This window comes from Martes martes (assembly GCF_963455335.1).
Source record: "Martes martes genome assembly, chromosome: 3".
NCBI classification, from domain to species: Eukaryota; Metazoa; Chordata; class Mammalia; order Carnivora; family Mustelidae; genus Martes; species Martes martes.
This window is the reverse complement of record NC_137890.1, coordinates 174,018,295-174,044,371: the sequence shown is the minus strand read 5'-3', so window position 1 is coordinate 174,044,371 and position 26,077 is coordinate 174,018,295. Positions and strand designations below refer to the sequence as shown.

At 36.8% G+C, this 26,077-nt stretch overlaps 1 protein-coding gene across 1 annotated transcript in view; it reads right to left on the bottom strand.

The window, feature by feature from the left end:
* Positions 1-26,077, bottom strand: part of ERBB4 (erb-b2 receptor tyrosine kinase 4) — a gene marked incomplete at its 5' end in the record, with an annotated part of 585,211 nt that overhangs the window by 310,553 nt on the left and 248,581 nt on the right. Inside the window, one exon of the mRNA XM_080799443.1 lies at positions 7,176-7,241. Within this exon, the coding sequence (XP_080655569.1) occupies positions 7,176-7,241 (66 nt within the window). The remainder of the gene's footprint in view (positions 1-7,175; positions 7,242-26,077) is intronic.

The following is a 26,077-nucleotide window of genomic DNA, read 5'->3' as shown; positions in this document are numbered from 1 at the left end:
TCTAGGAACAGAAAAGCGACCACTTTCCAGAAGGTAGAATGTGCGGAGAAGTGAATCTGAGGCAACACACGGGAAGATAGACTGCAGGGGGAGGGGCTGGCTCCCGGCAAGTGAGAGAGCAGCAGAGCACAAAATCAGAACTGTTAGAAGTCTGCTCCACTGAGGGACGTTGCTCTAGAGACTAAGCAAGGGATGGAGCCCTCACAGGATAGTGTGGTCTCAGGGTCACAAAAAGACCAAGGGTGTCTGAGTGTGGCAGAGCTCCCAAATAATGGAGTGGGGGAGCCAGCTGCAGAGGTGGAGCCGAGAAGGGGGCTCTCAGCTCAGGATTACCTTAAACCGTGATCCAAGGCAGAGATCCCACAAGTGGCAGATCCGGAGGGATCCCCCTCCTTCCTCCTCTGGAAGGAGTGGTGCGGACGCACACTAGAGGAATCTGCTGGGTTTGGAGATTCCAAACGGGGCCATGTGCCAGAGATAGAAACACTAGGTCACTGGCCGGGTGAGCGCGGAGTGTGGCCAGAGACCAGGGAGAGGGGAGTGACTGACTGCTTTTCTCTAAGGGCACACTGAGGAGTGGGGCCCTGAGCTCTCCGCTCCTACAGGGCTGGAGATTGCGAGGCCGCCATCTTCATTCTCCTCCTCCAAAGCTGTGGGGAAAGCGTTCTGGGAACAAAAGCTCCCAAGACTAAACCCGAGCAGATTACTTAGCATGGCCCCTGGCAAGGGTGGTGCAATTCCACCTCAGGCAAAGACATTTGAGAAACACTGCAACAGGCCCCTCTCCCAGAAGATTAGCAAGAACATCCAGCCAAGACCAAGTTCACTGATCAATGAGAACGGTGGAAATCCAGAGCTAGGGGAAAGCAATGCATAGAATTCATGGCTTTTTTTCCATGATGCTTTAGACCTTCAAAGTTAAATTAAAAAAAAAAATTCTATTTTTTTTTAATTTTAATGTTAAATTGTAACATTTTAAACTATTTTATCCTATCAATACCTTTTAAAAAATCTTTTTAAATTTTCATGTTATAATCATATTTTATCCCTTCATTGTGTTTAACCTTATTTTTGTATACATATAGGTTTTTTTTTCCTTTAAAATTTTGGTATACAGTTTCGACTAATAGATCAAAATATCTCCCTAAATCTAGCACATGGCTTTATTCTAGTCTCCAGCCTGATCACATTTTTTCCACTTTTTTCAACCAACTTCTTATCAATTCTTATCAATTTTTATCAATCTTTATCAATTCTTATCAATCTTCTTATCAATTTTTAGAATCTTTTTAAATTTTCATCTTCACAGTCATATTCCATCCTTTCATCATGTTTACCCTTATTTTTGTATAAGTTTTCTTTCTTTAAAATTTTGCGAGGTAGTTTCTTCTAAGAGACCAGAATACACCCAATATCAAGTGTGTGGTTTTGTTCTATTCACCAGTCTAATATATATGTATATATATATTTTTTTTCTTTTTCTTTTTTCCCCTTTTCTTCTCTCCCCAGTTTCAGGTCTCTTCTGCTTTGATTAGTGTATATTTTTCTGGGCTCATTGCTACCCTTCTGTTCATTCATCTATTCTTATCTGGATAAAATGATAAGGCAGAAAAACTCACCATAGGGGGAAAAATAAAGAGGTAGTACTGACAGCTAGGGACCTAATCAACATGGACATTAGTAATACGTCAGAACTAGAGCTCAGAATGATGATTATCAAGGTGCAAGCTGGGCTTGAGAAAAGCCTGGAAGATACTAGAGAATCCATTTCTGGTATAATAAAATCCCTTTCTGGAGAAATAAAAGAACTAAAATCTAACCAAGTTGAAATAAAAAAGACTACTGATGAGGTGCAATAAAAAATGGAGGCTCTTGGGGCACCTGGGTGGCTCAGTGGGTTAAAGCCTCTGCTTACAGCTCAGGTCGTGATCCCAGGGTCCTGAGATCGAGCCCCACATTGGCCTCTCTGTTCAGCGGGGAGGCTGCTTCCCCCCCCCCCTCTGCCTGACTCTCTCTCTACTTGTGAGCGCTCTCTGTCAAATAAATAAATAAAATCTTTGAAAAAAAAATGGAGGCTTTTACTGCCAGGATAAATGAGGCAGAAGAGAGAATTAGTGATAAAGAAGACCAAATGATGGAGAGTAAAGAAGCTGAGCAAAAGAGAGACAAACAACTACTGGACCATAAGGGGAGAATCTGAGAGACAAGTGATACCATAAGATGAAACAATGTTAGAATAATTGGGATCCCAGAAGAAGAAGAAAGAGAGAGACGGGCAGAAGGTTTATTGGAGCAAATTATACCAGAGAATTTCCTAATTTGGAGAAGGGAACAGGCATCAAAATCCAGGAGGCACAGAGAACCTCCATCAAAATTTAAAAAAAAAAAAAAAAAAAAAAAAGGTTCACACCCCATCATCTAATAATAAAACTCACAAGTCTCAGCGACAAAGAGAAAATGCTTAAAGCAGCAGGACAAGAGGTTTGTAACGTGCAACATTAGAAATATTAGATTGGCAGCAGATCTATTCACAGAGACCTGGCAGGCCAGAAAGGACTGGCATGATATATTCAGAACACTAAATGGAAAAATATGCAGCCCAGAGTACTATATCCAGCTGGGCTGTCATTGAAAATAGAAGGATAGTTAAAAAGCTTCCAGGACAACCAAAAACTAAAAGAATTTGCAAACACCAAACCAGCCCCACAGGAAATATTGAAAGGGGTCCTCTGGGCAAAGAGAGAGCCTAAAAGTAACAGACCAGAAAGGAACAGACACAATATACAGTAACAGTCACCTTACAGGCAATACAATGGCACTAAATTCATATCTTTCAATAGTTATTCTGAATGTAAATGGGCTAAATGCTCCAATCAAAACAAAACAAAACAAAAAAACAAGACCCATTGATATGCTGTCTATAAGAAACTCACTTTAGAACCAAAGACACCTCCATATTTAAAGTGAGGGGGTGGAAAACAATTTACCATGCTAATGGGCCTCAAAAGAAAGGTGGGGTGGCAGTCCTTATACCAGATAAATTAGATTTTAAGCCAAAAACAATAATAAGAGATGAGGAAGGACACTATATCATACTCAAAGGGTCTGTCCAACAAGAAGATCTAACAATTTTAAATATCTATGCCCTTAACATGGGAGCAGCCAATTATATAAACCAATTACTAACAAAATCAAAGAAAAACATCAACAATAATACAATAATAGTAGGGGACTTTAACACTCCCCTCACTGAAATGGACAGATCATCTAGGTAAAAGATCAACAAAGAAATGAAGGCATTAAATGACATACTGGACCAGATGAACATCATATATTTAGAACATTCCATCGCATAACAACAGAATAAACATTCTTCTCTAGTGCAAATGGAACATTCTCTAGAATAGATCACATCCTGGGTCACAAATCAGGTCTCAACCAGTACCAAAAGACTGAGATCATTCCCTGCATATTTTCAGACCACAATGCTCTGAAAGTAGAATTCAATCACAAGAGGAAAGTCAGAAAGAACTCAAACACATGGAGGCTAGAGAGCATCCTACTAAAGAATGAGTGGGTCAACCAGGAAATTAAAGACTAATTTAAAAATTCCTGGGAACAAATGAGAATGAAAATGCAACTGTTCAAAATCTGTGGGACACAGCAAAGGTGGTCCTGAGAGGAAAATATATAGCAATACAAGCCTTTCTCAAGAAACAAGAAAGGTCTCAAGTACACAACCTAACCCTACACCTAAAGGAGCTGGAGAAAGAATAGCAAAGAAAGCCTAAACCCAGCAGGAGAAGAGAAATAATAAAGATCAGAACAGAAATCAATGAAAGAGAAACCAAAAGAACAGTAGAACAGATCAATGAAACTAGGAGTTGGTTCTTTGAAAGAATTAATAAGATTGATAAACCCCTGACCAGACTTATCAAAAAGAAAAGAGAAAGGACCCAAATTAATAAAATCATAAATATAAGAAAATGAAAGAGGAGAGATCACAACCAACACCAAAGAAATACAAACAATTATAAGAACATATTATGAGCAACTATACACCAGCAAATTTGACAATCTGGAAGAAAGGGATGCATTCCTAGAGACATATAAACTACCACAAATGAACCAGGAAGAAATAGGAAATCTGAACAGACCCATCACCAGTAAGGAGATTGAAGCGGTCATCTAAAATCCCCCAACAAACAAGAGCCCAGGGCCAGACGGCTTCCCAGGGGAATTCTACCAAACATTTAAAGATGAATTAATACCTATTCTCCTGAAACTGTTCCAAAAAATAGAAATGGAAGGAAAACTCCCAAACTCATTTTATGAGGCCAGCATTACCTTGATCCCAAAACCAGACAAAGACCCCATCAAAAAGGAGAATTATAGACAAATATCCTTGATGAACATGGATGCAAAAATTCTCACCAAATACTAGCCAATAGGATCCAACAGTACCTTAAAAGGATTATTCACCACGACGAAGTGGGATTTATTCCTGGGTTGTAAGGTTGGTTAAACATCCACAAATCAATCAGTGGATACAATATGTTAATAAAAGAGCAAGAACCATATGATACTCTCAATAGATGCTGAAAAAGCATTTGACAAAGTACAGCATCCTTTCTTGATCAAAACTATTCAAAGTGTTGAGATAGAGGGTACATACCTCAATATCATCAAAGCCATCTATGAAAAACCCACAGCAAATATCATTCTCAATGGGGAAAACTGAGAGCTTTTCCCCTAAGGTCAGTAACATGGCAAGGATGTCCACTATCACCACTGCTATTCAACAAAGTACTAGAAGTCCTAGCCTCAGCAATCAGACAACAAAAAAGAAATAAAAGGCATCCGAATCAGCAAGGAAGAAGTCAAACTCTCACTCTTTGCAGGTGATATGATACTTTATGTAGAAAACCCAAAAGACTCCACTCTAAAACTGCTAGCACTTATACAGGAATTCAGTAAGATGTGAGAATATAAAATCAATGCACAGAAATCAGTTGCATTTGTATACACCAACAGCAAGACAGAAGAATGAGAAATTAAGGAGTCAATCCCATTTACAATCCACCCAAAACCAAAAGATACCTAGGAATAAACCTAACCAAAGAGCCAAAGAATCTGTACTCGGAAAACTATAAAGTACTCATGAAAGAAATTGAGGAAGACACAAAGAAATGGAAAAACATTCCATGCTCATGGATTGGAAGAACAAATATTGTGAAAGTGTCTATGCTACCTAAAGCAATCTATATATTTAATGCAATCCCTATCAAAATACCATTAATTTCGTTCAAAGAAATGGAACAAATAATCGTAAAATTTACATGGAACCAGAAAAGACCCCCAGTAGCCAGACAAATGTTGAAAAAGAAAACCAAAGTTGGTGGCATTATAATTCCAGACTTCAAGCTCTATTACAAAGCTGTCATCATCAAGACAGTATGGTACTGGCACAAAAAACAGACACGTGGATCAATGGAAGAGAATAGAGAGCCCAGAAATGGACCCTCAAGTCTATGATCAACTAATCTTTGACAAAGCAGGAAAGAATGTCCTACGGAAAAAAGACAGTCTCTTCAACAAATCATGTTGGGAAAATTGGACAGCCATATGCAGAAGAATGAAAGTGGACCATTTCCTTACACCACACACAAAAAAACAGACTCAAAATGGATGAAAGATCTCAATGTGAGGAAGGAATCCATGAAAATCCTTGAGGAGAACAGAGGCAGCAACCTCTTTGACCTCAGCCACAGCAACTTCTTCCCAGAAACATTGTCAAAGGCAAGGGAAGCAAGGGCAAAAATGAACTATTGGGACTTCATCAAGATCAAAACTTTTGCACACCCAAAGAAACAGTCAACAAAACCGAAAGACAACTGACAGAATGGGAGAAGATATTCTCAAATGGCATATCAGATAAAGGGCTAGTATCCACATTCTATAAAGAACTTATCAAACTCAACACCCAAAAAACAAATAATCCAATCAAGAAATGGGCAGATGGTATGAACAGACATTTCTGCAGAGAAGACATTCAAACGGCCAACAGACATATGAAAAAGTGCTCCATATCACTTGGCATCAGAGAAATCCAAATCAAAACTACAGTGTGATACCACCTCACACCAGTCATAATGGCTAAAATTAACAAGTCAGGAAACAACAGATGTTGGTGAGGATGCAGAGAAAGGGGAACCCTCCTACACTGTTGGTGGGAATGCAAGCTGATGCAGCCACTCTGGAAAACAGTATGGATGTTTCTCAAAAAGTTTAATATAGAGATTCCCTATAACCCAGCAATAGCACTACTGGGTATTTACCCTAAAGATAGAAATGTAGTGATCCAAAGGGGCACGTGCACCCCAATGTTTATAGCAGCAATGTCCACAATAGCCAAACTATGGAAAGAACCTAGATGTCATCAACAGATGAATGGATAAAGAGGAGGTGGTATATATATACAATGGATTACTATGTAGACATCAAAACCCCGAAATCTTGCCATTTGCAATGACATGGATGGAACTAGAGGGTATTATGCTAAGCAAAATAAGTCAATCAGAGAAGGACAATTATCATATGGTATCTCTGATATGAGGAATTTGAGAGGCAGGGTGGGGGGTTATGTAGGGTAGGGAGGGAAATAATGAAACAAAATGGGATCCAGCGGGAGACAAACCATAAGAGACTCTTATACTCACGAAACAAACTGAGGGCTGCTGGGGGTAGGGAGGGTAGGGATAGCGTGGCTGGGTTATGAACATTGGGGAGGGTATGTGCTATGATGAGTGCTGTGAAATGTGCAAGCCTGATGATTCACAGACCTGTACCCCTGGGGCAAATAATACATTATATATGTACCCCTGGGGCAAATAATACATTATGTATTAGTAAAAAAAAGTTTAAAAAAATCAGCACATCTGTTTTGTTGATAGCATTAACCTGGCAACCAGAGAGAAATATAAGAAATAATTATACATTATGTTTCATTTGAAAGCTATGAAATTAGGCAGTTTACTTGAATAGAAGCAAATCCACCACAAAGAAGTAAAAGCTTATTTTCATATTTCTGATGACCCAGAAGTGTGAAAAGCATTGATTATTAAAGTTCCTTCACCATTTCAAGCCTCTATGCCTTCGCAGTGTTGAACACTTACAGGTCTGGCAATGATTTTCTGTGGGTCCCCAGCATCGGCCAGTACAGGACTTATGACAACGTCCACCTATAGAAAAAGAAAAAGCATATGTACATTATAATCTTTCACTCTTTGACTAAGGGTAACTCTTCAATGAAAATATTCTTGCTTCTTTATGGGGATTTTTATGTTACACTATAGTTGAAACATAGCTCATAAAATGCCCACTTGAGTAGCAAAACTTGAATGTCAAATGCATAAGAAGCTGAAATACAATCTCCTGATACTCAAAATCCTCTCATCATTTTATAAGAAGTTTCAAGCATTTAGGGGCACCTGGGTGGCCTAGGCTGTTAAGCATCCAACTCTTGATTTGACTCAGGTCATAAACTCAGGGTTATGAGATCGAGCCCTGAAGCCCCACACAGAGCCCAGAGTCAGGCTCTGCACTCAGCGGAGAGTCTGCTTGAGATTCTGTCTTTCTCTGCCCACCCCCCACCCCTGTACTTGTGCTCTCTCTCTCTCAAACAAATCTTTAAAAAAAGTTTCAAGCATTTAAAACATAAACTTTTTAGAAAGTTTAATTTCAATTAATCAATACCCTCTTTTAAATTTTTTTTTTGATACTCCCTTCATTTTCAAATACAAGCCTTTATCTCCTGTAGCTGTATATTCCTCTTAAGTAGTTCGCTACTCTACGTATTTGGCTGAGCAAATACAGTTGTCCCACAAAGAAATTCTAAGGACTCGGCAAAAGAATGTTAGCTAGGAGAAGTCATGTATAATGACTTTCTTTGAAGGTTGCTTCTGAGTTTCATAGAAGGTTCACTCTAATTGTGGGTATAAGGGTTTAGAAGTGCTTATTTTTAGAATAAAAAGTACACATGAAAATCTATAAAAGACTAAAGCATTCCTATAACGTAATGCTTATTAAACCTTCTCTGATAATTTTCTAATATTCCTTGTGAGTGGGTATATACAATTATACAAAATGTGTATTCTGATGTAATAAACTACATTATAAAAATTATGAAATAGCTTTATATCAAATGTTTCCCTCTTTCCTTGACTCAGGTTTCAGCTCTTCAGCTTGAAGGATCTTACAACTTGAACAGTTTCTGTTTTGTTTTGTTTTGTTTCTTTCTCTCTCTCTCCTTGAGAGACTGCCTGAGTGAACTTGTTATGCTAAACACTTTCATATTTAAGGAGCAGATTCAGCAGACACTTTCTCAGGCTGAACCTCAGACCATCCAAATGGTCTACCCTTCTGCAATGAACAGTACCATTTCCAAGTTAATGTAACAGATAGGCTCAATTCGAGTCACCTTCTTAAAAGGATCAGGATCCTTGCCACAACAGAGTTTATTTAAAGGAATTCTGTTTGTGAAGCCCTGTTGCTGACATCACTAGCATATAATATCCTGTCATTCTGCCATCTGTTTATTTAGATCCAAACACATTATAACCACATAATGCAAGCTCATTGTAGCTGACAGGAAAAGGACTCCATCTGGCCTGAACAATATAACTTTAATCAGTGATAATGATAATTATTATTAAAAACCTACTGGAGCTCTTTTGTATGATGCTAATAAATCTAATTTGATTTATACCAGCGGAAATTAGAAAGGGCTGTGAGAAAAAAATGGGAAGCAGTGAAAACTCTGAATACAAACTTTTTATGAGAAAGTAGCTAAGGTTAATATATTTCTTTAGACGTGTTAAAAAATCTTTTAAATCGACCTATTAAGTGGTCTGTTAATTAAAGATATCTGAAGCAGAAGATGATCTACTATTTAATCCATGACTTCTTTAATTGTGTTAGCAGCCACTGAAATATTTAGCTGTATTTACTGTGACCAGAGAACTCTTGGTAGCTATGGGGGAAGCTAAGCAACATTGGACACTTTAATATACTCAGTGTTCCATTTTTATTAGATTACATATTTTCTACTTTCTTATTCTTGCAGTTTTGATTTACCACCCCAAGACCTATGCCTAGATCCAATATAAAAAGGAATATTACTAGAAATTTGGGTTATGGTTCTTGACAAAGTATCATGGCAAGACCCACCTAGTTGGAAACAAATGATCTAGTACTCCCACACCCACAAAGTTTAAATACTTTAACCTTCACTATGCACATGTTGTTAGGAAATTTTGTTTGGTAGTTTCATTTTTTTATTCAGATTTAAACAAAAATATCTATTACTGCTATAAAAGAAAGCTAACAACTGCCTCTCTTCTGGGATTTTACTCAGACTTATATTCCTTTCAACCCTTTTGGAAACCAAGAGGAGGAGGATCACTTGGTGCACACCTTTCAGAATTCTATTACTACACACATGCGGGAGGAACGATGACCTCAATGCGCTTCCACAAATGGTTGCTCATTCTTGCCTGCCCTTCATTTGACTGTCTTTGACTCTATGGAACCTGCCAGCACATTTAGTTCAGCTTTAGTCTTCAAAACTGTGCCATATATGGCCCTTGGGAAAACACTATTTTCACTGAGTTTGTTGCAGTTCAGTTAGCATCAAAATATCTGACCAAATCTGACTGGAGGTATTCCTGAATTAACGTATTGGCCATACGTTCATGTCTGCTACCTTAATTTGATTCCTGTAGACAACTGGCTTAGTTTAATATGCTTTAAAATATGTTTTTAGATTTTTGTTTCCAACATTTCTGAGGAACCAAGTGTCAAAAAATGAAGAGTTAGATAAGGGGTTTCTTTATTAATTACCTATTGAGAATAGGAAAAAACAAAACAAAACAAAACAAAACAAACAAAACAAAACAAAAACCACAGACTCTCTTCCTTACCTTCTTTCCATCTATTTATCCAAAAGTACTTTTTTCAGTTACTTCTGCATCTGTGTGTTAGGAACTATGTTAAGTATCAAAACAGACACGGTGACTTCTCTAATAGAGTTTAGAATTAATTCAACATTATTTTAAGGGGAAAGGATTTTTATTACTCTCTAATGTTCACCTTCTATGGGGTTTGAGGAAAGATGCCAACAAACCTAAATTTTTAACGTTCCTCTTACTCAGGCAAGAAGAGCTGGACGCAGCCGGGTTGAGTTGGACCATTTCCAATGTAATGCCTGGTGGCTTAGAAATCCACTCCATTCCTTATACAGTGATTTATCTACGTGAGATCAGCCCAGAGCATTTCAGTGGAGAGGATAAGTATGGCCCATGAAAGATCCCTTGTGTGTCCTCTACAGAAAGAAAAAAGCTTTAACGATGGCCCAATATCTTACTGGGAACTTTCTCTCTTCTATTCTCAGGCATGCAGTGTCTCAGGACAGCTGATTTCAAGAGGAAAAAAGACCATATATTCACACTATTTTACTGTGAATTAATTTTATAAACCACTTGTCTCATAGTATGTTTTTAAAATGAGGACAACAGAAAGAAGAGATAGATACTAGCCTATGTAAATGGAAAAAATGTTTTGGGGTACTGAAACTTGGTCAGTGTTGTCCAAATTTGCCTATTTCCAAGTCTCAATTGGCTACACGATTCTCTTCCATTGTTTATCACAATGACTCTTTTAAAACTATGTGAGGAAATATGCCACTTAAAAATAAGAATCTGACATTTCCATTCAGCTTAGTTATAGCATAGTTATTTAAATTAATATTCCTAACTCCTGTCACTCTCACTCAAAGAGGGGAAATATAAAATAGAACACAATTTTAAACAAATATTTCTGTTCACTTTAGCAACCATTTTAATCTTTTAAAGTAAGAGCTGATTACTGCACATCAGCATTATTTTAATTCACAATCACCTCAGGTTTGACAACGCATTATTTATCACCATAGTTAGCAAATATGACTAAATTCATCTTTTATGCTTGTCCAGAAGAAGTTATTAAAAATGTAGCTTCTGCATTCTTTTTTTGAAGGAACTAGAGTCCCTGAGCCGCTTTGATATTTTTAAGAGTCTTAAGTTCATGCTGGAAGTTTTGCTACTTTGTGGGACTACCTGACAGCAGAGGTGGGATTTAATATGTACCTCTGGACTGCTTTCTGCAAGTAATATGCCAGGACAACTGAAGAGTAACAAAATATGAAGTCACTAGCAACCATAAAAGATTATATCCTCAAACTGCCTCTAGCTAAAGGCAATGCAGTTATATCCCTGGATTCTCCATTTAGTTCTTTAAAAAAAATGGCGGTCTTGACCTCTTAAAATTTCTTTTACTGAGGAAAGAGTGAGAGAATAGTATCTTTTTCATGACTCTATCATTCAGAAAGAAGTGGAATCCTTATAGGAAGTCTATACTAAATCAGTCCCTATTCTTGAATGGATGATAAAAAGATGAATAAGTAAGTGCCCTGCCCTCAAGGAGCTTTCAAGGACCAGGAAATAAGTAGAAAAATAGGCAAATAATTATGATAATTATAATATGGGCTAAAATATAGGTATGCATAAAGTGGAGAGGATGGATTTGAAAAAGGCTCCACGGAGGGGCAGGCATTTCAATCAGGCTTAAATGTCTAGTTTGTCGGAAGAGGAAGGACGTTCTGGGCTGAATGAGTAACCTAGGGGATGACACAGAGGCATGGATGCCTGCAACTCTTTGGGGCCATAATGAATACTTCATAGTCCTTTGAGCTCTTTGCTTCTGGAGGGTAAGCTTACAAAGTGTCTTGAAAGTCTTCTAAACAGGTTAGAATTTATTCGGTGCAGGTGTTATGGAGTTGGTCACATTTTCTTAAAAACTGAAATTATGTGGTTTGATCTGCGGGGTACATTGGTTCCCAAAAGTTAGTGTTGAGATTTGAGAACCTGTGCAAGGTGCTGATTTTATAGTCTGGGGTGAGTGAGGTACAGGAATCCATACTTTAAAAAAGCAATTCCAGGGATTCTGATGATGAAGTTTGCAGAGGACAAAGTATGTCTAAGAAATAATGGTTTGGCATATACTTCCAAGCAACGTCATCATATTTTGAGACAATGCTTTAACTGTAACATCTGATCAGATAGTTGGTAACCAAACTAACAGGATTAAATGGTGTAAATGTCTAGCAGTCTCTCATTTCCCAGTATAAACTCTTTGTTTTGTGGCTATATTTCCAGCAAGTTGCATTTTTTCCCCCAGCAGTCCTAAAAAACACGTTTTATTTTCAATTTTCAATTATTGTAAACTGCCTATATGATAGCAAAGTCACAATATGATTCCAGCAAATGGTATGTTAGTATCATTATTTAATGATATTACCATGATGTGGAATCACCCTTTTTTAACCAGATGTTAATACTCTGCTTATTTTTGTCTGGTACCTCTCACTGTCCTGTGTTTGTTCATCCCCACACTTTTGTTATGTAAATGTTTTGTTGCCCCTTTCCTCCAATCTCAAGTCAATCTTCCTGTCTTGCCTATGATTTGAAAGTTAACTACTGGATGAAAGCTTTAAATTTTATACATTTGCTATTCAAAAAATTATGGGCAATTATTTTCACTAACTGGGAAGACAAAGTTAAATTTAAAAAAATATACATATAGGTGGAATTTTTCATCTAGCAATAAATTAAGTCAGGTGTTAGCAGTTTAAAGTATTTTAGGTAAAGCAGTTTAAAGTATTTTAGGTATTTAAAGTAGATAATGTCAACATCATTAAACTTGTTTTTTTCTACATGCACCATCACATTATTCAGTCAAGCAATCTATAGTCCAAAGATCTAGAGAGGCATACATACTTATATGATTAAGATTAATTTTGAACAGAAGTGTAAAATACATCAAGTTTAGTCTGAAACCGTCTATCCACCCACCCTCCCAGGGATTCCACTCCCCACTGGTGATCTGTAACTGCCAGAGCACACAGTATCTCCCCCCACCCCATCCGCCTAACCCCCATACCACCTCAGATAGGATTACAGACAGATGGCTAATGGATGGACCAGCTATCTGGCACACAGAATTGCGTAAAGGTTTGAAGTACTGATCCTATTTAGCAAATTTTTATTTTTCCTGAAGCCTTGTGTAAACACAAATCAATCTAGAGGAGAAATCATAATGGCAGAAATCTCATATGCAGGTAGAAGCTGGACAGCGTGGGGTGGGAAAACCTATAGGAGTGCCTTTTTAAAAACTTCTTAACTTGTGCGTAGGGGCAACTGGCTACTCCATTAGCATACTCAGTTTGGATTTGCTTCTACATACCCAGGCAGAACAGCCAGATCTACACAAAGTTCACAATCAAGAGGAAATCTGATGAGTTACAACTTAAGATTTTTGATCATCATTTACATTTATAGCCTTAAGTCATCATAAGTTACTGATAGTTAGAAGCAATGGAATACATATGCCAAAGTAAAATAGATATTAACAGACTAAAGGAATTATATTTCCCATTGAATGGAAAGATCTGATAAATATCTCTATTAATACTGTTTTGTAAATTCTATACTTAGCACACCTCCACAATTCTTTAGGCTACTCTAATTAATAGACAAGAACTTAGAATACTGATAGCAGGGCCCAAATGGTTTTTGGAAAAGTCATACTATCAATAACAAAAAAAAAAAAAAAAGATTCAAATTATAAGGAAAGTTAAATTTTTCCTGAAAAAACTATTCCATACTTGATATTGTCATACTGATACATTTAAATATTTCATATTTGATGTTGTCAAGCATTTCTTCCAAACCAAGTACTTAGAAGGCAGCAATCATCACTGTTTATAGCTATTAGTGCAGAACAGAATACAGGAGTTCCACCTAATGTGGAACAGAATTAGTTCTAATCAATGTCAAATACATTTCTGAACATATAAATAAGGGGTCTGAACAAACTGGAAAACCTTACCAGCTGAAGTAAGGAATAAATTAAGATGCATCTGCTGTTCACCATCAACAATAGTATTGATGACAAGTACCTTTATGAGCATTCAAGATGAACCAGCAAGGCCACCAAGAGCATCCATGAACATCCTTCAGAGTATATTCTACCTAGATGATACCCCCTCAGAGGTCTGCAGTGTACAACCTGTTCAGCTATATGTGCTAGTGGTCCTTCTAGGAATCTTTTAAGTTCTTACATATATTAACTCAGTTGATCCTCATGGGACACTAACAGTCTGACACCTTCCAAAATGTGTATCTCCAGTCCAGACCATGCAGGGTACAGGCTTATACTTCTAACTGTTTGTAAAACATTTCCACCTGCATAATTAGCAGACATTCAAAATATTTACATGTTCAAATTTTAATCCTTGATCTTCCCACCCCAGTCAAAAATTATCCTGTAAAGTCATCTTCAATCAATCAATCAATCATAACAGTCCTTCTTCATGTCAATCAATACTTCCAGAAGCTCAGGCTGAAAAAGTTGAGGTCACCATCTTCAGCTCCTCTCCTTCTCTCATAGCTTGAATCCAAAATAAATAGCCTATCTAGTTACCACTAATGTGTGTGTGTGTGTATATATATATATACATATATACACACATATGTGTATATATGTGTGTATATACACATATATGTGTGTGTGTGTATACACATACATACACATGGAGATTATATATATATATATATATAATCTCATGGAGATTATATATATATATATATATAATCTCCATTCATTTCCCACCACCCACACCACTAAGCCACAATTATCTCCTGCTTGGGATAATGCAATAATCTCCTAACTTGCGTCCTAGCTTCTACCTTGGCCTCTTTAAAATCCCTTAGCCAGAGTAATCTTCTCAGTCATATCAGGTTAAATTCCAATAACTCCCTATCTCAAAGTAAAAAATGACAAAATGCTTACAATGGTCTTGAAGGCCCTGTGATATTTGGCACATGCATGCCATGCATCCATAACCTTACCTCCTAATATTTTCTTCCTGGAACACTCCTCTGAGCACTCGCATCTTCTGCTCACAGGATGTACAAGGTGCACCCTCTACTTAAGTCCCTCCCATTCCCTCTCCCTGAACCTCTCTTTCTCTGATAGCTGGCAGTCATATGCTTCACTTGCCTAACTTGCTTTTCTTAAATGCCACCTCTCAGTGAGGTCTTCTCTGACCCATACTCTTAAATATTCCAGATGGATTTACTAGATTTTATTTCTAATATACGTCCAAATTAGAAATGTTGTAAGGTATAGAGGAATATAAAAGGAAAATAAAAATCATTCATAAACTTTGCATTTTGGTGTTTTTCATTTTTTTAAGTATTGTTTTTTAAACAGTATAATAGTCTATCTAACCTGCTATTTGCACATTGTACTTTATCTTAAACATTTTCAGATTACATTACATTAATGCAAGTGTGTGTGTATGTGTGTGTGCATGTGTATGTGAATTTGTCTCCCATTATACAGCCATACCATAATCCAATCAATCACTTGGTTTAATGGGAATATTTTGCTGGTAAATGAAGAAAACCAAGACATATTTTTAAATGAAAATACATTAAGAATTGAGAGGAGAAGTGAGTTGGGGGAGATCAGAGGGGGAGACAAACCATGAGAGGCTGTGGACTCTGAGAGACAAACTGAGGGTTTTGCGGGGGGGTGAGCCTGGTGACGGGTATTGTGGAGGGTACGTATTGCATGGAGCACTGGGTGTGGTACACAAACAAAGAATTTTGGAACACTTAAAAAAATAAAATAAAATTCCAAAAAAAAAGAAAATACCACTTATTTCATATTATATTTTTAAGAAGGTTTATAGCTCATGGAAAGATACTTTGAATATCAGAAATGACTCAACCATGCCATTCTTTATGTCCTCTGGAAAACACTGATGGGATCTGGAACACTTGGTAGATGTGCAGATGACTGGCATATGTACCAGAATATTTGACAAGGGGATTGGAAGATCTAGATTGATGTGCTGGTCCTAGCAGTCTACTAAAGGCCTCTGTACATATCTATCGTATTGACTTTTCCAACACTGAGTTAGATAAAACAACTGAAATATGCTTACCATGTTTGTTTATGACACAAGTCTGGCAGGGGGAGTGACTGCTCATACATAAGATAACCATTCAGATTTTTTTTTAAGATTTTATTTATTTATTTGACAGAGACCACAAGTAGGCAGAGAGGCAGGCAGAGGGAGAGGAAGGGAAGCAGGTTCCCCGCTGAGCAGAGAGCCTGATGCGGGGCTCGATCCCAGGACCCTGAGATCATGACCTGAGCCGAAAGCAGAGGCTTAACCCACTGAGCCACCCAGGTGACCAACCATTCAGATTTTAAAAAGCACTTGGTAAATGAAATGATGAGCCCAAGTTAATAACATAAAATGCAATAGAATCAATGTAAATTTCTACATTTGTGGTTCTAAATCAGTACTTCTTGGACGTATCAACAGATATACACACATACGAAGTCTATCTGGCATGAGACATGTTAGAATTTCGGTTCTCACTCTGCTTTTGGCTGTTTCATTCCTCAGGCAGTAAGTTAACTTCTCTGATGCTGTGTTTATTATTTTGTATTTAAGTGTTTATCTTATACATGGAAATTCACACTGTGCTGCATAATGAAATCTAGATATCATTACCAAAATCATCAACCTTACCACATCATTTACCAGTTATTGGACACTTTCTGCATTCTAACAAGTAGACAAAGTTCTTTACACTTAGTATCTCATTTAATTTGAACAACAATATTATAATATAAATACTATTATTTATTTCACTTTATAAATAAGAAAACAGAAGAATTCTTTAAGCAGAACCAGAAACTTGCTCTTTATAGCATGTCAGCCCTTTTTATACATAGCATGTTAGCTTATCACAAATTTTTGTTCTTGTACACTTTCAAATTTCTAATTGGCCTTTACTTTGATTCTATTACTTGTTTATTGAGGTTCAACAGTAGATGGGGCTAAAATAAATGCCAATTAAATATAAACACATTTTAGTAATTAGTGTTTATAACTGTGGTAGGAAATTAACCTATAGTTTAGGGAAGACAAAGTATGTGAAAGTTTTGTGTACACAACCGATTTAAAGTAATGTCATTCACTGCGCTAAGTGTTCATGTAAGTGCTGGCAAAATGCAGAAAACAAACTTGGAAATCATTTTTATCTGCATTCATCCTCCATTATTTAGAATTGGTAGGATCTTGGGTAACCTCAGAGTTGACCTCCCTTATTAATAAAATACAGATGATGATAGTTCTTGTATATGTTAGGGGTGATTAAAGAGAATAGCATATGTAAAATGTCTGGCATGTAATAAGCATCAATCAATGTTAGTTCCCTTTTTCCTCCCTCAAGATATTGTATATGAAAATATTAAAGAACAACAAAGGAGACAAAGAAATGCAGACAGTCAGCAGAGGTGACATGGCAGACAAATCAAGTTATCTGGAGACAGAAGTGTTTATGCAGACAGAGCTGAAATGATCAGTAAGGTATCACAGTTGAATAATAGGAAAGGGGGAGGGTGTAACATCACAGAAATTTTGACAGGCTTGGCAGACTGGGACAAGTGGATTTCAGAGGTCTCTGCATGCTTTTGGCAAACTTTGAGAAGCCGCAATCTCAGCAGGAATGTTACTAATAATCCAAATACAGTGAAAGCTCATTCTGCTACTGGGATATCACATTCTTATACCTTTCAGCCTAGTGTACATGGAAGGAGGAAAAAAGAACAGATAATATTTCAAGGTATGTGACAAAAAAGCAGACAGAAACCCATGGTGGAACAGTATTTGGAATGCTAGAGAGGATCAGATGTCATTGATGCCGGGGTTCCTGCCCATTCCATGACCCTCATCTGTGAGACTGCTAGTCAGAGGAGCTAATGGATCCCTAAGGAATTGTAACCATCTCCATGTTCAGTGTGTGAGTGGTGTCACATTTGAGAGGCATGATTCAGTAGCTGAAATTCAACCAAATGAACTTTACTCCTCTCAGAGGACATTAAATGGGATCCAAAGTATTGCCGGTGGCAATAGTTCTAAATCTTTTCTCGATTGTAGCTTTTCTCACAATACTTTCAGCCTATGAAGTCTCTCATTCACAGCCTTCCCCCTGCCCAAGGAAGCTCACGAACTCTCCTCCTGTCTTTTTCCCATCACAAAGCATTCACCATCTACTCTCTTCCACTGTATCACTTTATGTCATTGATTGACTTAGCCATTTTCCCTAAATACTTTTGTTTCATCCAACTCTCTAGTTAAAATTTTTTCTGCCCAATTCAGCATCCTAAGTTTGCATTCCAACATTCTAGGAAGACTCGGTGTGTTTGTGTGTGTGTAGACTTTTGGTCCAGTGGGCTGAAGAGATCAGGCTGGCAGACATGGAATGTTTGCCATGAAAGGAAGACCATGACTATTTCCCCATTTGCCATTTTTTAATCCTGTCAGAGTAGGGGTCACCTGAAAAACAATGTGCTGGTTCTATTTCTCTATAAACATAAAGAAATTCCCAATATCTGTGTGTGGCATGGTCTTCATAAGCAGCCTCTGTTTTCATCTGCCCTCCACTTGACAGTTCCAAGAATAGATCTATCTCCTCTATGAATTAATAAGAAATGGGTATGATCATAGGAAAACTAAAATGGTTGAAATTATTTCAAGCTCCCTAAGAGAACAAACCATTTCTTCTCTACAGTTCCTAAGAGTACTAGAAACACAGTAGGCTTCCCAGATTGAATAACCCAGCATTTTATTTACTAAGAGACCTGTGTCTCCACACTATAATGCTAAGCCAGCTTCTTCCAGCCTGAGTAAGTTTTGAAAGGTCTTATAATGTCTGTGGTCTGAGACTTTATAATTAAGGCTGGGGTCATTAATCTTATAGCCTCTCTTGCTTATTATATCTGATATTGAGACTGAGTTTCTGTTACAGATTGCTAGCCTGTAGCAGTCAGTTGGGGAGATGAGACATCACTGAGACAGATAACAAAGAAAAATGGGTAACAAATTGGGGAAGATTAGGTAGTTCCATGGCACTGTATTAAACCAACTTTTCTGAGGGGAGCTGCCAGAAGTCTTGTCTTATGTTCCTGCCATTATTTCATCCTCCAAAGGGACTTAGCTGTACATATATGTATGTGTGTATGTGTATGCATGTGTGTATGTGTGTCCCAAGTCCTCACACTTAAAATAAAAACAACCACATTAACAAATAAGCACACTTCTAAAATGCCACCACAAGCCTAAGGAATGAAATGTGATTTTAAAATTGATGACGTTTATAAGAAAGTGACCCAAAAGGCATCACAGTAAGTAATAAGCCTAAAATGTCTTGATGTAAAATGTTTTCATTAATTGGCCTTTGAAGTTCATACACAAAAGCTAAAATTCAAGAATAATGGATTTATAACATCTTTTTTAAAAAAGGATTCCATCAACCAGGTATTGGAGTGGCATTTCTTGTCGATGTACTATTAGATCTGAAAATTGAGTTATTTAAGGAAAAAAGATAAATGATTTGCAAACCATTGCATATACCTCTATCATATTCCATCACAAAATGATTTAAGTCTAAATATTAGCTCCACTACTTATCAGTCTGCCCCAGTTTCTTGTTTTCTAAATATATATATATATATATATATATATATATATATATATATATAGTTGCTCTTGTAACCATTCTGAAATATAAGGCCTCCAGGTAGAATCAAAGTCCACATCAGCTAGCATCATGGCTTAGACATAATGTGTTCTTATGTGGCAGGAATTGTTCTAGATGCTTTATTTCTCATGACAACCTTAGGAGGAAAATGTTACTACAGATGAGGAAGCGGAGGCCAGATAAGTTTAATAATTTGTCCAAGATCACACAGAAGGTGAGATGCCTGAAATAGCTCTGAGATCGATCCCAGATTCCATGTTCTTCACCAATAGAATCAAGTATCTAATTTATGTGAACAGATACAAGAATAGAACAGTCATGTGGGACAGAGGAAGACTGAGCACACAAAATGAATTAAAACATTCATAGGAAGACAAACTTTATGTCAGAAAAAAGCCTGGCTTCTTACAGAATTAGTGTAAATACAGCTAAGTTCAATGGATTTTAGGTCAGGAGACCATCAGGCAAGAATGCTAAATGAGACCATTAACACAGGCACTTATTCAAAATCACCTAGGGAATGACATGCATGGAGTTAAAAAAGATGACTGAGGGTCACTTGCCCAAACCTTTAATGTATGTTGGGAATGAGCTGCACTTAGCAAATGACCTCAATGGGCAGAGTGAAGGGTATGATAGGTAGCTGTCAAGAACGTAAAAAAAAGATGCCCTTCCCACCCGCTACCCATCCCCACAAAATTATAGGTGTATTTGCTTATAAATGATGATGGGAAGCTAAGAGAAGACTGATTACAGTCCCAGCTTTAGGCTACAATATAGAATAAGAGGTGTTTTCATAAGAGGAGCAGATCTTAATTATAAATACTAAAAATGATAACAACTAATATTTATTCAGCACTTACTATGTGTTAGGCTCCATTCTGAACATTTTCATCTATTATCTTGATTCACTGGCATATTAAAAAAAAATGAAGGATACAGGGGCTAAATTAGACAGAGGAAATTTGGGGGGCCACGATTCAAACTCACTTAAAATCCAGATTCTGAGCTCAGCCACTAGGCTACCCTTTGAAGCAAAGAAATGTAAGAGTAATTGTGCAGAGGATAAAGACACAGGGAGCTATGCCTGCAATGGGGTCAGATCAAAGGTGTTCATAGGGAGGAAAAGAAGAGGGGAGAGGAAGAACAATGAAAAATGCTATCTCCTTTTTCTCTATGATTGTTCATTTACATATTCTTAAAGTAACGCATATTTATACTTACTGTAAATTAATTCAATATTCATGAAACGATGTTTTTGTTCCCCTACTCCTCAGATAAAACATTTGTGTTCACTGTATGGATTGATTGAAATGATCTACTATTTCATGAGAATGTTACAAAAGTATATGACATTAATTTACCTTCTTCTTTTTAAGATTTTGTTTATTTATTTGAGAGAGAGAGAAAAAATGAGCCATGGGGGTGGCAGAGGGTGAGAGAGAGAGAGAAGCAGACTCCCTGTGGGACTTGGACCCAGAGATCATGACCTGAGCAGAAGGAAGATGTTTAACCAACTGAGCCACCCAGGCACCCCTTAATTTACTTTTTTCTATTAAATCAAACCAAGAAGATCTCTGTCAATTATATAACTACGAGGACCCTTAGATATTTGTTTATTCTACTAGAAATGCAATAAAATATTTGACATTTAAAGTTATTCAACTAATGAAATTGAGAAATAAAGAGATAATTGGTTATTCAGAAATCTATAATTTTAAAAAACTTTTAGTTTTATCATTGACTTTTTTTCTTGTAAAGTAAATTTCTTTATTAGGAAAAACACATTTTGGCATGTGGTAACTAGTAATAGTTAACTACTAAAAAGTAACTAGTAACTTTGGCAAATAGGTAACTAGTTTAATGACATATTCTACTTCTTGAGTAGAGAGTTGGAATTGATTCTACAGAAAATAATTTTGGAAAAAAACCACTAAGTCAAAATTTTTGTTTAATAAGGTAGGAAGAGGTAGGAGAATTAAAGTGTCTGGGACATCTAATTTTGAGATGACTTTAACTTTGGGCATTTTTAAATCAAGCCTTAAAATATATATTTCTCTTATACTTAAAGAATTTTAAGAGAAATGTCACTGCATAATTCCCTTTCCTTTTTTTTTTTCTACCCTGCTTAGAAAGAGCACCTACAATTGCCAAAAGAATCACCTCTAAATAGAACATAATTTGTTCTTGCTAGGCAGCAACGAATTAAATAAAAGTTGCATACGGCTGCTTGCAATAATCTGGACTTGAAAGATTGCAAAGTGGGTTAGCAGCTTGATCTCCTTATTCATCTTTCCTCAGCTCCCTGCAGAGATGCCAACTCCCCTGCTCCAACTCTCCAGTGTAACCACCTCTGCTCTAAACTTTGAAATAAAAGTGGCTTCACGAGAGGGCACCAAGAGGGGAGGGAAGAGAGAGGTAAAACTTCTTTGCAAAAGTTATGGAAAGAAACTTGAATAGACAGTGTTCACTTCCTTGTAAACATCTTCCTCTCACTTTCTGGCTTTCTCTACATGAGAAATTAGAGAAGAAAAAGAAAAAGAAGAACCTCTTTAAATTTTACTTAATCATGCAACTGAGTTCCACAAAACCACTTTCATTAGTAAGACGAGAATAAATACGTGAATGGTAATAAAATCTATGAATGAGGGTTGTCGAACAGGGCACAGACACATACATAATCACTCTTAACCCACTATGGAGTTAACAAATCAGAGAAAAATAGAAGACAGTATCACTATATGGATTCAGCATAATTTTCATTAAATTTTACATAATTACTTTATACACCGAACATAAAATCAGGGTTATATGTTTAAAAAATCAACTATGGAATGATTTCACTCATATGTGGAATTTAGAAAAAACAAACCTGGCAAAGGGAAAGAAGAGAGAGGCAAACCAAGAAACAGACTCTTAACCAAAGAGAACAAACTGAGAGGGTTACTAGAGGGGAGGTAAGTGGGGGGATGGTTGAAAATAGGTGGTGGAGATTAAGGAGCCCACTTGTTATGACGAGCACTGGGTGATGTATGGAAATGTTGAATTACTATATTGTACACCTGAAACTAATATAACACTCTGTTAACTAACTGGAATTAAAAGTAAACAAAAAAAATCAATTATGGAATGTTTTGTAAATCTCTTCTACATTAATCAGGTGCTTGTTATTTAAATTAATGAGTTTCTTCCTTTCTAAAAATTTAAGTCCATTTTTATCAACCTTTCATTTCAACCCCTACAGCTAATACTTCCAGATTTAGAATTATTTGCTCATCCTCATACAGCAGGATGACTTAAAAATTTTATATATGGGTACATTTTTTAATTGCAGGGAAAAAAAGAAAGAATGAAAGCAACGTGGAAGATCACCAGAGGTCTCTTACTGATAATCAATTCACATTAATGCTCCTCATTTTGTATCTTTATTTTATTATTGTGAAAAAATAAATATAACACAAAATTTATCATCTTAATGTACAGTTCAGTAGTATTAAACATATTTCCATTGTTGTTGCAACAATCAACACCATCTACTCCCATAACTCTTTTCATATTCTAAGATAATTCACTCATTAAACAAAATCTCCCCATTCTCCCCTCCCTCCAGCCCCTGCAAACCACTATGCTGTTTCCTATGTTTATGATTTTGAGTATTATTTTAAAGATTTTATTTACTTATTTGTCAGAGAGAGGGCACAAGCAGGGGGAGCGACAGGCAGAGGGAGAAGCAGGCTCCTCATTGAGCAAGGAGCCTGATGTGGAACTTGATTCCAGGACTGTGGAGTCATGACCTGAGCTGAAGGCAGATGCTTAACTGAGCCACCAGGTGTCCCTGATTTTGACTATTCTAAGTATTCCATATAAGTGGAATCATACAGTATTTGTCTTTTTAGGACTGGCTTATTTTACTTAGTGTAATGTCCTCAAGGTTCATCTATGTTGTAACATATGCTAGATAGTCCTTCCTTTTTTTTTTTTTTTAAGGTTTTATTTATTTTATTTGACAGACAGAGATCACAAGTAGGCAGAGGCAGGCAGAGAGAGAGAGAGAGGACGAAGCAGGCTCCCTGTGGAGCAGAGAGCACGATGCGGGGCTCCATCCCAGGACCCTGGGATCATGACCTGAGCTGAAGGCAGAGGCTTTAACCCACTGAGCCACCCAGATGCCCTGATAGTCCTTCCTTTTTAAGGCAAAGTAATATTCTGCCACATGTGTTTACCATATTTTCCTTATCCATTCATCTATCCATGGATGTCTGGAAAACATTTGTTTTGATTAGGTTTACATGGACTAGATTTACTGTGATTATTATCTAATTTAAACAGAGTATGTAGCTCTTATTACTTTTTTTTCCAATAAGAAAGATGCCTTTCGGTGACAACAATCTCCAATTCCCAAAACTTATCATTTTATTTGACTCTTACAAAGAAAATGTGATTACTCTAATTACTTGCCTTTTTCCATTCCTTCTGAACAGTATGAAAAATATTCTTCATAATTTCAGCAATTTTTATTTAAGTAATGATATATATTTTTGATGAAAATTCCTGTAGTGAAAAGGCTTGTTAAAATTTATTTTAAAATAAGTTTCTGAGAAACAGGAAAATCAGAAGACAGTCCCTGGACAATTGGATCCCAGTGACCTATCATTTCATGAAATTTTAATCTCTCCAATCATCCAATCAACTAGAAGACATCTAGTTTTGATTACTAAAAATTCTAAGATGCAAGTCTCTGATTGACCCTAAATGGGGCTCTTAATATCTATTTGCAGAATTTCTGTAAGAATTAAAAATAGGAATTTTTAAGTGCCCGTGATCCATTAGGCCAAGAAAGTTACAGGTCCTTAAAGCAAATTATTGTTGCAATTAGTGACAAAAATCACATAAAAACAGAGAGCTACATATTCTCTAAGTGAGGATCGTATATTTGTCAGCTGGCTCATTTGCAGCAAACTCATACCTTCTAGGCCAATTTTGCATCTGCATGTGATCTGAAATGTATTCATCAAAATATGTTTTCTAATCCTTTTACTAGCATAGAAATCCTATACCAAGCCAGTGCTACTTATACCTGCACCTAGACTCAACTGGAGAATTTTGAAGATGGGTAGATTCCCATCCTTAAGCCAAATTTACTTAGGGAGAATCTCTGGGAGTACATTCTGATGCATGTCCAACTTTGGAAACTGTTAATCTACTTCTCTCTCTCTCTCTCTCTTTTAAGATTCTATTTGTCAGAGAGAAAGAGAGCAAGCACAAGTACGGGCAGTGGATGGAGGGAGCAGAGATGGAGGGAGGCAGAGGGAGAGGAAGAAGCAGCTTACTTGCTGACAAAGAGCCCAATATGAGATGATCCCACAACCTTGGGATCATGACCTGAGCTGAAGACAGACACTTAACTGACTGAGCCACCCAGGCGCCCCTAATCTACTTATCTCTGGACGTAAAGAACTTTGTCCTTTTCTAGTGCTACCTAATATCTCTGCCGTCACTTTACGTAAGAATGATTTTTCTTCCAAGAAGCTATAGTTACATTTTTCTGATGGTAGAAAATTGACCACCTTAAGAGTTAGAGCAGTATGTTTGTAGGGTACAGAGAGGTTAATCTTTGAGGTATTGAGGAGGGACGTATTGCGTGGAGCACTGGGTGTGGTACATAAACAATGAATCCTGGAACACAGAGAAAATAAAATAAAATAAAATAAAATAAAATAAAATAAAATAAAATAAAATGAAACTCAGTTTACTCCATGAGAGGAAACATTTTATTAAGCCCTTTAGTCAAATAAAGGTAACATCTATTCAGCATTCTTTAGGAAATATTTAGTGTAAGAAGTTAACATGAATGCAGAAGTTAAGTATACTATTTAATAATTTAAATGAAAAATGTTAGCAGAATATGACCCTGAAGGGGCAGATATTTTCCCTCCATAAATTTTTAGGTAAACTGTCCTATTCTTAAATAGGTTATTCTTGAGTAAGCTGTGCATGTACATGTGTGTTTTATTCGGCATTTGCCTGCAGGTATAAGAGGACACAATCAGTTCATACTGATGTGTAGGCTTAATTTTCTCTGCATTGTTATAGAGAGAATTGATAAGCACTGGGCTGGGCTTAGCCCAGGATTTACCTCTACAGGACTGTTGATGTTCACACCATGGCAGTAGTGGATACAGCAGACTATCAGATTTTCTAGAATTTTCAGATCTGGTTGTTGATTATAGCCATTACTAAATATTAAATTACATAAGCCCACAATTAAATTTTATTAAAGCCAAGGTAATAGATTCTCAAAATTCATTATTTTCAGATTAGTTTACAATTTTTACTATTATTTATATGACCGAGGT